Here is a 14,387-nt window from a genome sequence, read left to right on the forward strand (position 1 = left end):
TTTTTATGTCAATAGTTTGAGGAAGTGGTGCGTAATTTCAGAAAAAATGTTGAGAAAAACTGTAATAAATCAGAGCAACATATGCGTTGGCAGATATTCTTTTGATAAGTATATGATGAACCAAAATAAATGAAATTGCTTCTCTGAGAAAAACTAAGAGGGACTGCAGAGAAGAGAGACGACGAGACATTTTCAGTTTGGCTTATAGTGGCGAACTTTATGCCGCGTGTGTGTTTATATATTAATGTCTGAACGTCAGGGGAGTTTCATGAAATCTGAAGGACAGACGAGAAATGTTGGAGTTTCAGCCAGCAGCCTGCTCTGTCCTTTTATTCACCCACAGGAGATTATTCACCAACACACATGGTCACACTGTATAGTGTTGTGTTGCCATTTGATTTGTGTCACGCTGTGTGTGAAAAAGATCCCGAGCTTCAGAGAGGTCAAGGCTCCCCCTCACAGCATTCAGCTGAATAATGGATCTGTGATACAGCATCACAAAATGCTGTGTGAGTGTGTTTGTGTGTATTTACTGCCTAAGGGCAGGTTTGGATCACAGAAAGTGACTGTGACAGTATGAGTATGTTGCTACAGGCTACAGGTAAAAGATCAAATATAAACAAGTGGCTTTTTCCAGGATGCTGATGTAATCTGATGATCTGATGTAAAAAAGAGCAACATGATCCAGGTAAATGTGTAACTTTGTATTTTGAAGCAGAGTCTTAAGCACAGTTAGCACAGTTAAAAGTTAGCCAGGTGTACAGTAAATTGACAAAATGAGACATGTACAGGCTACAAGGTGTTCTACTTGGGTTGTACGCTTGAATGTGATTACATATTAACCAGTACTATGTGGTGCCGGATGATGCTGCAATATAAAGAAGATCTTGGACCAATTTTGGCAGACCTTGGGTTTTTGCAGCAGCCCTGTGCTGCTGGGGTCTCATAGAAATGAATGAAGAAGCGTGTGTTTTTGCAGCAGTGCAGTTAGAGCCCTAAGGCCCACTGCTCTTTCAATTAGTCTCTGTTTTCAACTTCACCGGTTCACTCAAGTGAAGAAGTCAATAACAGGAAGGTTCTGGCTATTACGCTGACAGTCAGAAGTGTTTTGGAGAAGCAGACTTTCAGTCGGAGCTGTGACTTATTAGAAAAAAACTTTCATTCTTAGCCCTGCATATCCTCCCTGAACAAAGCCAATATCAATTAACATTAAATCATGGTGGTATAATCATAAAAAATAATTTAATATAGCTTCTATAGCTTGTGTTTACAAGTCTGCCATCATAAAATAAAAACCCATTACACTAATAGGTACAAAACCCAATTCCAAAAAAAGGTTCAGTAGTTCAGGACCTTCATGAAAAACTACATGGGCAAATACTATAACAGTTTTTAGAAATTTCACCATCTACAAACCACAATTTCATTAAAAAAATCTGAGAATCTGGAGAAATCTCTGCACACAAGAGACAAGACCGAAAACCAACATTGAATGCCCATGACCCTTGACCCCTCAGGTGGCACTGCTGTGTGTGCTATGTGCAGTAAGAGCCATTTGAATCACAGTCTGCAATCACCAAATCATATTTTAAATCCTGGTGAAATTTGGCACTTTCCGCTGTGCAATACGTACATTTCACATTAACCTGCAAAACATGAACAACTCACTAAATGCTTCACCTTTTCAGACCAAAAAGATTCACAGTGTCTGTGGATTGATGACATCTTTTACCCAGAGCTGATGTTAGCTGTCAGCCTGCTACACAGTGTCTATAATGTTAGCAGAGCTAGTGGCAGCAGCCAGCTCTGCTTGCAGGTTAACATCCATGTCTGTGCTTAATGTGGTCACACATCACTCCAGTCAAGTGGTTATACAGTATATCAGTTTATTCTGACACAGCCTACTCAATCTTTTCTCCATTTTCTTATATCAAAACAAATCATACTGGTTTTATGAGCTGTCATCTTCTTCTTCTGTCAGACCACTGATAAAAACATCCAGAGTTCTGTTATCTGATGAGGCTGCATATTTTTAAGTGTATTTTTGTTTATTTTGACAATATTCCAGCTTTCCAACAAATTGAGCATACAGGCAATTATCATGGGTCAAAATCATTGTTACCTCACGAGCTAAGGTCAGCACATATAGCCAGTCAATGAATGAGTCCCATAGTGTCTGCAGGCTGCATTATATGCATGTTTGTGTGTGTGGTGTAAAGTGATTTATTGTGCTATCTCTGTCTCCAGGAGAATATCCAGCGCATCTTAATCGAAAGTGTTTGTAAAAGAGTGCCTTGTGGTTAGTAAATGCTGACAAAGCTGTATCGAGGAGAGGAGAGGAGAGGAGAGGAGAGGAGAGGAGAGGAGAGGAGAGGAGGCCATATTTGTACAGTTATGTATTTCTTACACGTTAAACTACCAATTCCTGTGGAAGTCTGCCTCTTAAATCACAGAAGTGTAAGTGTCATATCATAAAGATTTCATAATGATAATAACTGCTCTGCAGTAACATAATAAAGCACCACACATGGTCATAAACTTCATGAATACAGACTGAAGCCACTTACCTACAGGTGTGACAGTCTGGTACAATAAATACTGTACTAGAGAGGATTTTTTTGACCCGATTAAATTCTCTCACATCAAACTATATATATATGCATTTGATGTTGCGGCAGCAGCAGTAGGCTAATTATGATCTGAATTTGAGCTGAAGATTAGAGATGCAAAGACTATATTGAATGTCTTTGTGCCCAGAAGAAAAGTCCAAGCCAAAGGCTTTGATTTGCAGAGCAGTGTTTTAACATGAGATTGTGAGAAAAAGGGAATGAGAAGGGATAAAGATGACTGGTAATGAATTTTAATTGGTTTTATTATATACTATGTACAGTAGGCAGAGATAGGCTGTCTTGCACTGAATGTATTTAGCAATGTGAGGATGCATTTTAATTTATCAAGTATTCAGTTTGCTGAATTAGCAAAAATCTGACATTCCTGTCAGTCTTTTTAAGAAACAATTTAATTACATTAACTATAACAGTAAAGTCAAATAATAAAACAGCTAGGACAATTCAGAAAATTGCATCACTTTAGTGTAATGCAGCCTTTAAAACCAGAAGAAGACAACATTAATGGCATATTATGATATAACAATATCCAAAAATCTAAGATGGTATCGAGTCTCATAATAATCGTCTTCTCTAAACTTCTTTCAAAGTCAGCTGATAAAGTGAGAGTGTCTCTCTGCAGGCAGGGAGGTTGGGGAGGTTGAGTGTGTTTGGGTACAGTATGTGCGAGTGTGTGCATAATGTCTGTGTCAGCATGACTTAGAAAACTTGACAGCTGGGAGTTGGGTTGACTACAGAGTAGAGCTGTGCCTCTATGCCTGCCCTCCGTCCTTTAGCTTATTTCCCCCATTGCTTTGATTTCTGACATGTGTTGAGGCTAGGCAGTTGTATGCACTAGCGAGCTCTCGGAGCGAAAGAAAAGACATGGAGGAACTGTGCCATATAGCCTCTGTCTCATTGTTTTTATCAATACTGCGAGTTTATGTAATGCACAACCTTTTTGTGACCATCGTGCTCCCGTTCTCTGCCTCACACTGCCACCATCAATGTTTTATTGGCTCACACTTCACAGGCCCCTCTGAAAGCTCCTTGTGCATTTGTAATTTATGATCCCAGTGAAGTGCTGTTAGAGTCATTCTGTGCTGACTGTACCTTCTCACTCATGTACCTTTGGGGAAAAAAGATAGGGCAATAAATGGCTAACATCCAGTGTCTGGCTGGTAAGTAGAGTAGTTTGTATTTGAAGACGCGTTGTGTTTGGAGGGTGTCTGCTGGAGCTCAGGGAATGAAACTGACCCAAAAGTGGTGCAAGCTTGTCAGCCGTCCCTCTGTAAATTGTAAGTAAACTGTAAGTGCACAGCGCAGAGCTGTGTCAGCTTGTGAGACGTTGAAGCTTGAGGAAGTTCTGAAAGCAAAATGGTTGCAAAGAGTAGCTGGAAGTTTGATGGACAGTGTCTAATCTACAATAGTTTAATTCCTCATCTTACCACAGTAGATTTAGCCATATAAGCTGCTCAGATACTTTTTATCCTCCTCAGTTCACACTCTCTCAGTTCCCATTAAATCTGTGTTATTATGTCTTGTTCTGGCTGGTTTCATGTATTTCCTCTGTGTAAAGCAATAATAAATATGTGTTCCGAGCATGAATACTGACTTGGGTTAAACATGGAGGGGGCAAAACATGGCTGATGTAATGTTAGACAAGGGATTAATACTTTTTCCTAAAAATGAGACGTTTTCTATCCTGGGGACAGAAGCACACAATCCCAATGTATGTGGGGACCAAACCTGACTACTTTAGTGTATAATCTGTTGGTATCACTAATTACCGAGGCAGAAGAACACGATTTCAACATTATAATGAACAGAATATAAACTGTACGTGCTGCACGCGGCTTGACCTTCGCTACAGCTGCAAGGATGAAATGCCAAATTTATTGCCTCTGATCTGTCACAGTCTGGTGGAGCAGCCTCCAAGAAGTGATATTTTACAATTCTTTGTATTAAAAACAAACACAATTTGTTAAAGCAAGTCATTTGGTGTCTTCAGTTCTATTAAGCTGAGACAGATTCCATATTCTGTTCGCATTCTGCTGCATCTCCAGCAGAAGGCTGACACCGTGCGCTCCACGATGGCATACTGTATATAGTCGGTCTGATAAACCCTAATATTTTATTATTATTCAGTCCTAAATTAATGATAAGTCAAATTTCAAACTTTAAAAATCCTTTTACTTACTTAGTGAGAGATTTTGGATGGATTCTACAGGAGATTTTGGCAGCGCTGCATTTCAACACAGCAAAAAAATGAAGGTAAATCCATCATATGCTGCCAACTCTGCCAGTATGTAACCTTGAAGTGTACTTGACGTACAAATCCAAAAAAGGTTTTTGCACGCTTTGAACTTTGATGTTTTGTCTGAGATTCCAAAATTTCAGCTGAGTCCTCAGTCCAGCGTGTTTTATCCCTCCTTAGAGCGCAGTGCACACTTTGAATCTTCATAGTTTAATCTTTTGAAGTATTTCCACACAAAGCTGGTGGCAAATTGTGTTGTGTTACTCTAATTCTGCTGGTAGAGCCACAGGGTATTGTACTTATTACATTAATGGTCAAAAGTGTTTGAATTCATGGTGATTTGTGCTCTGAGAGTCGTTGAAGGTACATTCGTAACTGACCACTGGAGAGAGTGTGGATTTGTGGGGCCTATATAGTGTTAGGGGACTGTGGCTCCATTGCATCACTTCATATTTCAAGTCCACCTAAAAAATCCTGAACACAGAAATCACGAACAGGGGAACAATCTAACTCCACAATTCAATACTACAGTACATATTTCTCCGTCTTTTTCACATGTTGTCAGCAGCTACTTGAAGTCCCTTTACACAGACTTTAACAAATCTAACAGTAATTATCAGTGCAATCAAGTCTGACTAACCACCCAAAACCCTCACCACAGTGCCATCATGAGCCTCTTTTTCTGGGTCACTAAATATTTATGAAGCCTCCAAGCACATTGTGGGTTGTTTTTAGTGACAACAACAACAGGGAGGAAATCTTTTGAGACTCTGATTCCTATCAGAGCGCACTTACAAGCCAGCTTGCAGCTCAACTTGCCCGTGAATATGTATGAGAATCCTGCTTTGTGACTCTCAGGGAGGTAAATCAACCGAACACGTCAACAAAGACGGTATCGCTTTCTAAGTGCTCTGCTCGCAGATTAGCTGCATCTTGTCAGGGTTAAAAATCTTCTGTTTCTCCTTGTGGGTCAGGGGAATTGGAGGAGCAACTTAAGAGGGATGATGGTGGGGACAGGCTTTTGAGCGTTGCCGTGGCACCAGGTGATGTAATCCACATTGGTGTACCGGGAGACCTACATGTGGGTCACTGAGGAACATCTTGACCTCCTCTTTTCTACAGCAGCCACTAGAGCATGGAAAATGGGAATGCGTGTGATGAAATAGATGTGTCGATGTGAAAGTCCAGGTAATACATAATATAAAAAGCTTCCTGCTTTCATGTTGATATATATGCGTTCATTAAACACCAGTCTGGTCCAGTCTAAATTGTATCAACAACTATTTAATGGATTCCAATTAAATGTTGCACACTGATCAGTCGCTAGAGGATAAATCCTACTGATTTTGATGATCCTCTCACTTTTCCTCTAGCACCACAACAAGGTTGACAGTTTTGTTTTTCAGTGAAATAGCTCAACAACTATTGAATGTATTCCAATGAAATTTGATCCACAGTGCACAGCAGATGATATGATATAAAATCTCAATAACAAACATGGATTAGCACAAGATTTTGAACCTTATCTTCAGGAAGACCATCACCTTACATTTCCATTACCACTTTTAGCCAGCAGAGCTGTGCCAAGTCGTGCCAGAGATGAACCTGAAATGGGGCCAAAGGGAGCCCAACCCATCTCCAAGCGACCGGCTTTGACGTCTTGTCTTCTGCGGTCAACCCGTGGAGAACCCCCTTCTCCCCCTCAAACAAGTGTGTGTTGCGAGTGGATTGTGAGCGAGAGAAAGACGTGTCTGTGTGTTCAGCTCTCAGTACTACAGTGTTTCTAACTGAATCTCTGTGGTTTGATGTTTAATTTCTACTGCTAGCCTTATTTTACTTTTTCTGCTAATGAAAACCCAACATTTCCTATTTTTTCTGCCTCATAATAAAAGCTTATGAATGACAAAATAACAGGAATTTTATTGCAAAGAATTTAAAGAAAATTAAGTGTTTGTTTGCCATCTTGTAGCTGCTTAAATCGAGCTCAGTTGTCATTTAAAAAACACTGTCAAACACGTAGCTCTGTTGTAATGAAGATGCAAATCTCTGCCATGCCAGGATCGTGTGCTAAGTCAAACAGAGACAAACTAGGCCAGCACATGTGTATGAAAAGGGGGTACTAAAAAGCTGCTACCAAAATGATTAATCAGTTAAGCAAGATTAGAGCAGATTAATTGATAATGAAAATAATCGTAAATTGCATCCCTTATTTCTTCCAGAAACAGGAGAAGCCGTGGAAGTATAGCATTGGTCTTATAGTGCAGATCAATAAGATGCAACACTCCTCCATTTGTTGGAACAGGAGGGATGTTGATCAATGAGGTGAAGGGCCGAGGGCACAAGGCAGCATCACACCTCCAAGCTGATTTATCTTTCTGAGTCACTTCTTGACATACAGGTCAGGCGTGCAAATGAGCTACAGGGAAAAAAAATCAGTCCAATATGTACTGCAATGTTTCGTAAATAGCAAAACACTTTTAAAGTCATATGAGCAGAAAAGGAGTTAGTGCCTTTAAGAGAAACTCTACATTTCGTTGTGTTTTTTAACTTTAACTAACTCCTGTCATCACTTAAGACCAAATTTAATTTGATGGCAGGTTGTTTGAACTTTGTACACCTATCCATCAAGACAGAGTCGACCTCTGACCTGGGAAACTGCACGTCCGTTTGGCTGAGCTCCACTCCGCTGTGTGGCGGAGCAGATCGAAGCCGAGATCAGAGGAATGTCTCCCTAAAATGGAGAGACGGAGGGAATCGAGGAGGGCAAAGGGGGTTAATCCTCTGGGGGAAAGAAGCCGGGATTCATCAAAAGGGGCCAAAGTGAGGTGGAGACATGCAATATTGATGATGAGAGGCGGGGAGAGTGTGGCTGGTAGATGAGAGGAAGAGACTGTTCAGAGAGGTGTCTGACCACAAACTGACGCACCCACACCTGAGGTTGTTTCTTCCATATACTGAAAAAGTTGTTTCTAGCTGGGAAAAAGGGGTTTAAATTTAGGCACTGTCACTTATGATTTCTTGCTTTCATTTCCAGAATAAAGTCCTGAACATTGATGGCGTCAAGGTGAAGCTCCAGGTAAGAATTTATCCTGACAATCATCAAACAACTGTCTATAAGAGTTGCCATCAACAGAAAGGTGTCACACAAATAAGAATCAGGCTCTAATCCCAGAGGCATTGTAGCCACCTGTCAGATCCAGTATCCAACCCCACCTGCCTTCAAGATAAAATCCATTTTAGGTTTATCAGTGCCACCTATTTACTTCAGCTCGCTGATGCATGGGCCTCAAGTAGATATCTGTCAGTAGCCTTTTTTTGAGAGGACAATGATCAATGATCATACCTAAAACTTAATAATCACACTTTAGTTTACAGTAAGCCCTACTTTTAGTCAAATTAGACAAAACTACAAATAATATGGTCTTTATTAGACAGTATACCCTTTTTAGACACCATACATCTAACTGTACTCTAAAAAGACGTAACAAGCTGCTTTGTATCAATTAAATGAAAACTAGAAATATGTTCTTTATTAGACAGGATTAGACCCTTATTAGACTTCATTAGAGGGTAGTTAGGGATGCATTACAACAGAACTACACTGTAAACTAAAGTGAATTCGCATATCTGCCCCCATTTAAAACAAGATGTAAACCAGATACTCCCAAGTAAAGGCCAAAAGTATAGAGGTGGAGGGATATTTTGGACTTACTGTATCACTGTAGGCAGATAATGTGATCTGAGCAAAGAAGTAGGCATCAGTCTTGGCTACCCTGCCGTTAGTATGGGACGAATCAAAAAAGGTGTGTAAAAAGTTTTTGAACATTTAAAGTTTTTTTAACTGTCAAATAAAGAACACATATCTAGTTTTTGTCTAATTTGATATAAAATACAGCCTACATAATTAGGGTCTATCCTTCTCCATGAATACTTTCCATGGCTTTGAATTTTTTTTCTACTCACACACACTTTGTTCACTTTTTTGAGAAGTGGAGCCCATGCTGAGAGCAATTCAGCATTGTTATACATTATATATTTCTGTCAAACAGAGCAGGTAATTATGTGAATTACCCCTAATGATCTTAATTAGGAGTGGACGTCTGCCCTGTGATGTATTCATTTGGGGTTAATTGTCACAATGTCATCATATAGAGCAGCCTGGGGTCTACAAACATAAAGAGAGAGAGTTATTTTTCCTCCTGTAATTGCCATTCTTCATTACTGCCGTTTGGATCCTGGGGGGACGGTTGCCCCAGGAGGCAATCAGGAAGCAGAACGAGCATCAAGGCTGACATGTCTCAGAGAGAGAAAGAAAGAAGAAGAAAGTGTCCAGAGAAAAATGCTGAGAAAAGAATTGTTCATACGAACAAAATCAAGTGCACTGTGCAGTCAACCTGCACAGGTCTGCTATGGGGAGAGAAAAGACTGTAATTGCTGTTGGAGCCAAATTGTGATGAGAGACAGTGCTGCCTGAAAAGAAAAAGAAGGAGTTAATTAGCATTATTCAACTACAGTAGGACAATGGGATGTACGGCATCGACCACGGTTGAGTCATATTCAATATCATGACCCAGGCTGGGCTAAATATTAGGAATGATGGGGAAAAATAATAAATACAATATGTGCTGTGACCTTAAATCTGTTCTAATCAATAAGTTTTACACTAACAATACCTTAAATTACTATGGCTAATGTAATAGAGGCTTGCTTGTAGTGATAAACGGCTGATCTTGTTCCCCTTCGCTCTATGGAACGTTTTATCTTTTAGATCACAGTTTCCATTTTACAGCCTGCAGCTTTAGTGTTATTGGCCGATATTCAGTAAAAAATATGAGAATGGAGGATTAGAATGAATGTTATCTTGTCGCCAATCGCAACACCCGTAACATGATTTATATATCATTTACTCAGCCCATGTTGCATTGTGTTGTCTCCACAGGAACGCAGAATGAACCCAAAGCCCTTTATTCAAGCTTGAAGTTGATGCCGCTCCCATTTTTAAAATAGTAAAACATCTATTAAAAACCTTTTACACAACTCATGCAGTATAATCCATCTTAGTAAGGCTTTTATTGTTAAACATTTGCAGGAACATGTTGTGAAACTGACATGCAACTCCACTCATGGGCTCAAATGTTCCACTGGCTGAGCAAACTGCAACAACTACTGGAAAATTTTGGTATGCCAGTCCAACTGACTGCCAAATACTACTAAAGCCTACCAGGGCATCCATACTCTAGTCAGCCCCGGTTTTAGCCTAAAAAGCTTTGATAAATGTACTGTATGCAACCTGCCCAGTCCCCCATATGGCAGAAAGACCACTTTGGCCACTAGCTGGTAAAGACGAGAAGCGCCTGACCAATACTGGATTTTTGGGGCCTGTACTGATATTAGGGAGTAATACTGACGAAGCTAACTAGCTACCTTGCTAACAGATGTGCTTAGCATGAGGGAGAGGGTTATACTAGAATTGTATTGAATAGGGGGAAATTATGGGGTTGTTGTTTAATAAGTTTCCAAGCACCAATGGAGAGACCGTATGAGGCAGTGTGCAGCCAACTAGAGAAAAGGCACTGCACCCAGCATCTTTTTTTTTCCAAGTCACTGGCTTTTTGTGCGGCCACTCCAAGTACTTTATAGTTGAAAAGCTCATCTATGACATCACTGCCACTTTTGGGGGGGCATCCAATCATACACTAGATGGGGACTCTTCAGCCTGGTGACCAAGAAAATATAAGAGACGCTTGTTCTGTCCATGTCTGTGACATAACCTGTCACATAACAGAGACAGGAAGGCCCATGTTTGGGAGCAGACGCTGAATGTCGCTGGTGAGTGCTGTGCTTTCATCAAAGTTAGCAGCACAGTTAGCTGTATAGTTAACCCTCTGTTAAAGTTACATCAAGTTAGCGTCATGGCTAATGTCAATCATGGCCCTAATTAATGCTAATTTTGCTCATGTCTACTGGATGTGGAACCTTTACTAATGTTAGCCATAACAACTTTATGGTGATAATATGTTAATGTTGTTTACAGCTTGCTGCGCTGACCCCAAGTGGCCACAAAAAAAATCAATGACAGCAGCTTTAACTCCAGATCTGGTCAGCGCTGAATTCATAAGACAATGGACTGTTCAATATCCATTACCATATTCGAGACTTATCCAGTATCACAGGAGTAAATTGAATGGAGGGCCTCACGATGAGCTCCAGCAGCATGACTGAGCAAACAGAGGACTCATAAAAAAAAAAAAAAAGATAGCAACTTCTTTCTGTATTCAGTGATTACCTCACTCTCTTATTCTCTGCAGATCTGGGACACAGCTGGACAGGAGCGGTTCCGCAGTGTCACTCATGCCTACTACCGTGACGCCCATGGTGAGACACCCACACACATACACACTCGTATACAGCTCTGAGATTGTTGTACTACAGAGGATTTACTTCTGAGCTAAGAAGCGATCTCTATTTGCAGCTCAGGTCAGTGTCCTATTATGCAGCTTATAACCTCATCACAGTGCAGTTTTAGTGTAACATTTTGTTGTCATTTTAACCTCCCGATGCATGGAGTGTAGCATGGAGAGGGCTTTAAAATATATACGCTTATTTACATTGAACACAGCACAATGAAATGAAGGATTCTTGTTTAGAAGCTGTTTTCCCATGAAAATAAAATGTGTAAAGAAGGTTTCTGTGCAGAATTATTTAGCACTGAGCTTTCATAGCTCTCCTGAGATGGAAAGACAACACATTCAGAATTCATGGCATTCTTTGATGATCTGTAATCAGTCATCACCGATGGGTGTGTGTGTGTGTTTTTGTGTGTATATCTACTTTTTATTCATCATGATGCCATTATTAGGCATTCAAGTTCATTTAGAAAGCTCTTAGTAGCAACGCTCCACTGTTTTTCATAAAGCAGGTAATCAAGGCAGAGCTGCTTTTAGTAAACAGCTTGAGCATTATCTGGTGTATGAAGCACAAAACAGGACCCTGAGCCGCACAAACACATACTAACATCTTATTAGTCATCTTTCGTCTTTTTCCTGCCACAGTGTTTGCTACCATGCTAAAAATTTAACAAAACATTACATTGTTTAGTAGCTAACTAAAACATTTTTTAAATTGTTACAATGTTGGTGTGCCGAATTATTATCAAGAGACGTTTCACAAAATTCAGTCAGGTCACGCCTGTCCTTTAACTTTAAAGTTAATACTGATCACAGTTTAAATTGGACTTATGTTTTGGTGACACAGAATTAAGTTTAGGTTTAGAGTAAAAACTAAACTGATAAGATAAGATAAGCGATTTAGATTAAATCTTTTTTAAAGCTAATTTAAAAGTTTGGTGCAACATAATTAACAGGTAAACCATGATTTAATCTGATTTGTGTTATTCCAGAGGAACCAGAGGATTTTACCTTTACACACACACTGCAGCTTTCTAAACAGGACTGACTTTTCATTAAGGGGGAGAAATGTTGGCTCTGCCCTTTTTTGGGTGCTTGATATTCACACAGTGTTGCAGTGTGTGTTTGTCATTTTGTCCCCTCATATTTATGGAGAACGCATCGTCTCGTTTGGTCGTTTAATCTCTGGGCAGTGAGGAATTCTTGTGTGATCAAAGGGAAGTTTTACCATCTGGATCTGTGTGTCTGTATAATCTATTAAAGTTTACGCAACTTAAGCAGGGCCAGGTTGTGTGTGTGTGTGACCAACTCCATGCATACATGATTTAATGACTGTAAATGATCTGTGTCTGTGTATTATCCTCATTATGCATGTCATGGTTTGGCGGTTAGCCTGCGTAATTACAGCAGGATTTATTTCTCTCTGTCTCCTGGAGGAAGGAGACCCCGGAGGACTTTTAGCAGGTCCAGTTTCAGGCACGACGCCCAGGAACATATCTTCTTCTTTTGAAAACCACATCACACATCTTTTTTGCAGTGTAGCCTTAGACATCTCGGTGTCAGGATTTTCAATTATGTTTCCATTACTACCCGGAGGCATATCACAAGATAAGCTAAACCACAGAGCAAGGTGTTACACCAAGGATCTCCACACATCATCACGGATGTGACCCCTTCTAAATGCACCTTGTCACCTGTCTCTTGGAAGAGACTGAGTGAGAAAAATAGAAATTAGAAATAGCCTCTGGTTTTCTGGAGAAAGAAAAAATATTTAAGATAGAGTCTGAGCTTTGAAGCTACTATAAATAAGTATCATATTTTTTTGGTTTTGCAGGATCCTGTGGACAATTAAATAATTAAAATTCACATTGATGCACTAAAGGAAATTAGCATCATAATTGCATTAATATTATCTTAACAAAGAGGTCAATTTTACTTCACATGCTTAACATAAAATGTAATGTGTGCTCATACTTTCAGGCATGTATTTCCTCTGATCTGAGGAAACAAATTAATAGCTGCTGATTACACATTGCGAACTCAGTCACTCCACGCTGAGCTGCTTCAAAGGGTCAAAACTCAAACTCAGAATACAGCTACTACTTGGAAGAGAAACAGCCAGCATTTTACTTCATAAAGTATTTATTTTTTATTCATACTAACGTCCTTTGTGATTACCACTTTTGGATGCAGTCCAGGGTTTTGAAAGGACACTTTTCAAGTTCAACTTCCTGCTTAAAGGTCATTAATTAAATGCTCACATTGTACTGTGTGCAGTTTTCAGAGGCTCTATTCATATTCAACATCTTATTTTATTTATTATCTTCTTAGGACACCAGCTGGATGAACAGGAACAGCTAAAGTTTACTTCCAAAAGTATCTAATTAACTACTTTTACATGTAGCACAGCAATGATGCTGCTGAAATAAAACTCAAAGCCTCACTGATATATGATGTGCATTGTTCTTAGAAATGTGTATGATTCAAAAAGCAAACAAAAATCTTAATAACAAATTGCAATACATATCGAATCGGCATCCAAGTATCATGATAGTATTGAATCGGGAGTTAAGTGTATCATTTACTATTTCTTATGTAGGTCATCTAGAGGCAGTGGTATTAAATTGAGTCTGTTTCATAACCATTTAAAACTCCTTGTAGTAGCTTTAAACTCTATGGCAGCACCACAGTAAAAAAAAGTCACTCATCACTTGCACACCCATGTAGATACCAAGCCAACAAATGTTGCTGACTGTGATTCACTCCGACTTTGTCGAACTCGAACAAACTCCTGTTTCAGCAACAGACTGTCGGTGAGTTTTTGAAGTGTCTGATGTGTTGTACAAAAGGGTCCGCTGTGCCGGTTTCTCCAGCTTTCAGTATTTTGTTCAAACAAAAGCAGGTACATTTTGATCTGCCTGCTTACCGTCGTACTGTGTCAACTGTCAGTCTCTGTGTGCTTGCCATAAACTTTGAAAACAAACTCAAGTTTGTTCTGCAAAGTGCAGCTTTGTCTTTCCATGTATTCCCACAGTGAACTGATCATGTAACACAAGCACTCATTGCAGATTTAGGGTAAGCCCCGATGATTTGTGCCTTGTTTAAGCTGCACTGTAC

The 14,387-nt window shown here is 39.7% G+C and overlaps 1 protein-coding gene across 2 annotated transcripts in view; it reads left to right on the forward strand.

Moving 5' to 3' along the window:
* The window catches only part of LOC146309499 (ras-related protein Rab-26-like), a 67,764-nt gene that overhangs the window by 21,873 nt on the left and 31,504 nt on the right, over nt 1–14,387 (forward strand). For both annotated transcript variants that reach the window (XM_084744784.1, XM_084744783.1), the window contains exons 3-4: nt 7,898–7,939; nt 11,172–11,238. In XM_084744784.1, the coding sequence (XP_084600910.1) occupies nt 7,898–7,939; nt 11,172–11,238 (109 nt within the window). The remainder of the gene's footprint in view (nt 1–7,897; nt 7,940–11,171; nt 11,239–14,387) is intronic.

Source organism: Lutjanus erythropterus, chromosome 19, assembly GCF_056507025.1.
Source record: "Lutjanus erythropterus isolate fLutEry1 chromosome 19, fLutEry1.hap2, whole genome shotgun sequence".
In the NCBI taxonomy this organism is placed as follows: Eukaryota; Metazoa; Chordata; class Actinopteri; order Lutjaniformes; family Lutjanidae; genus Lutjanus; species Lutjanus erythropterus.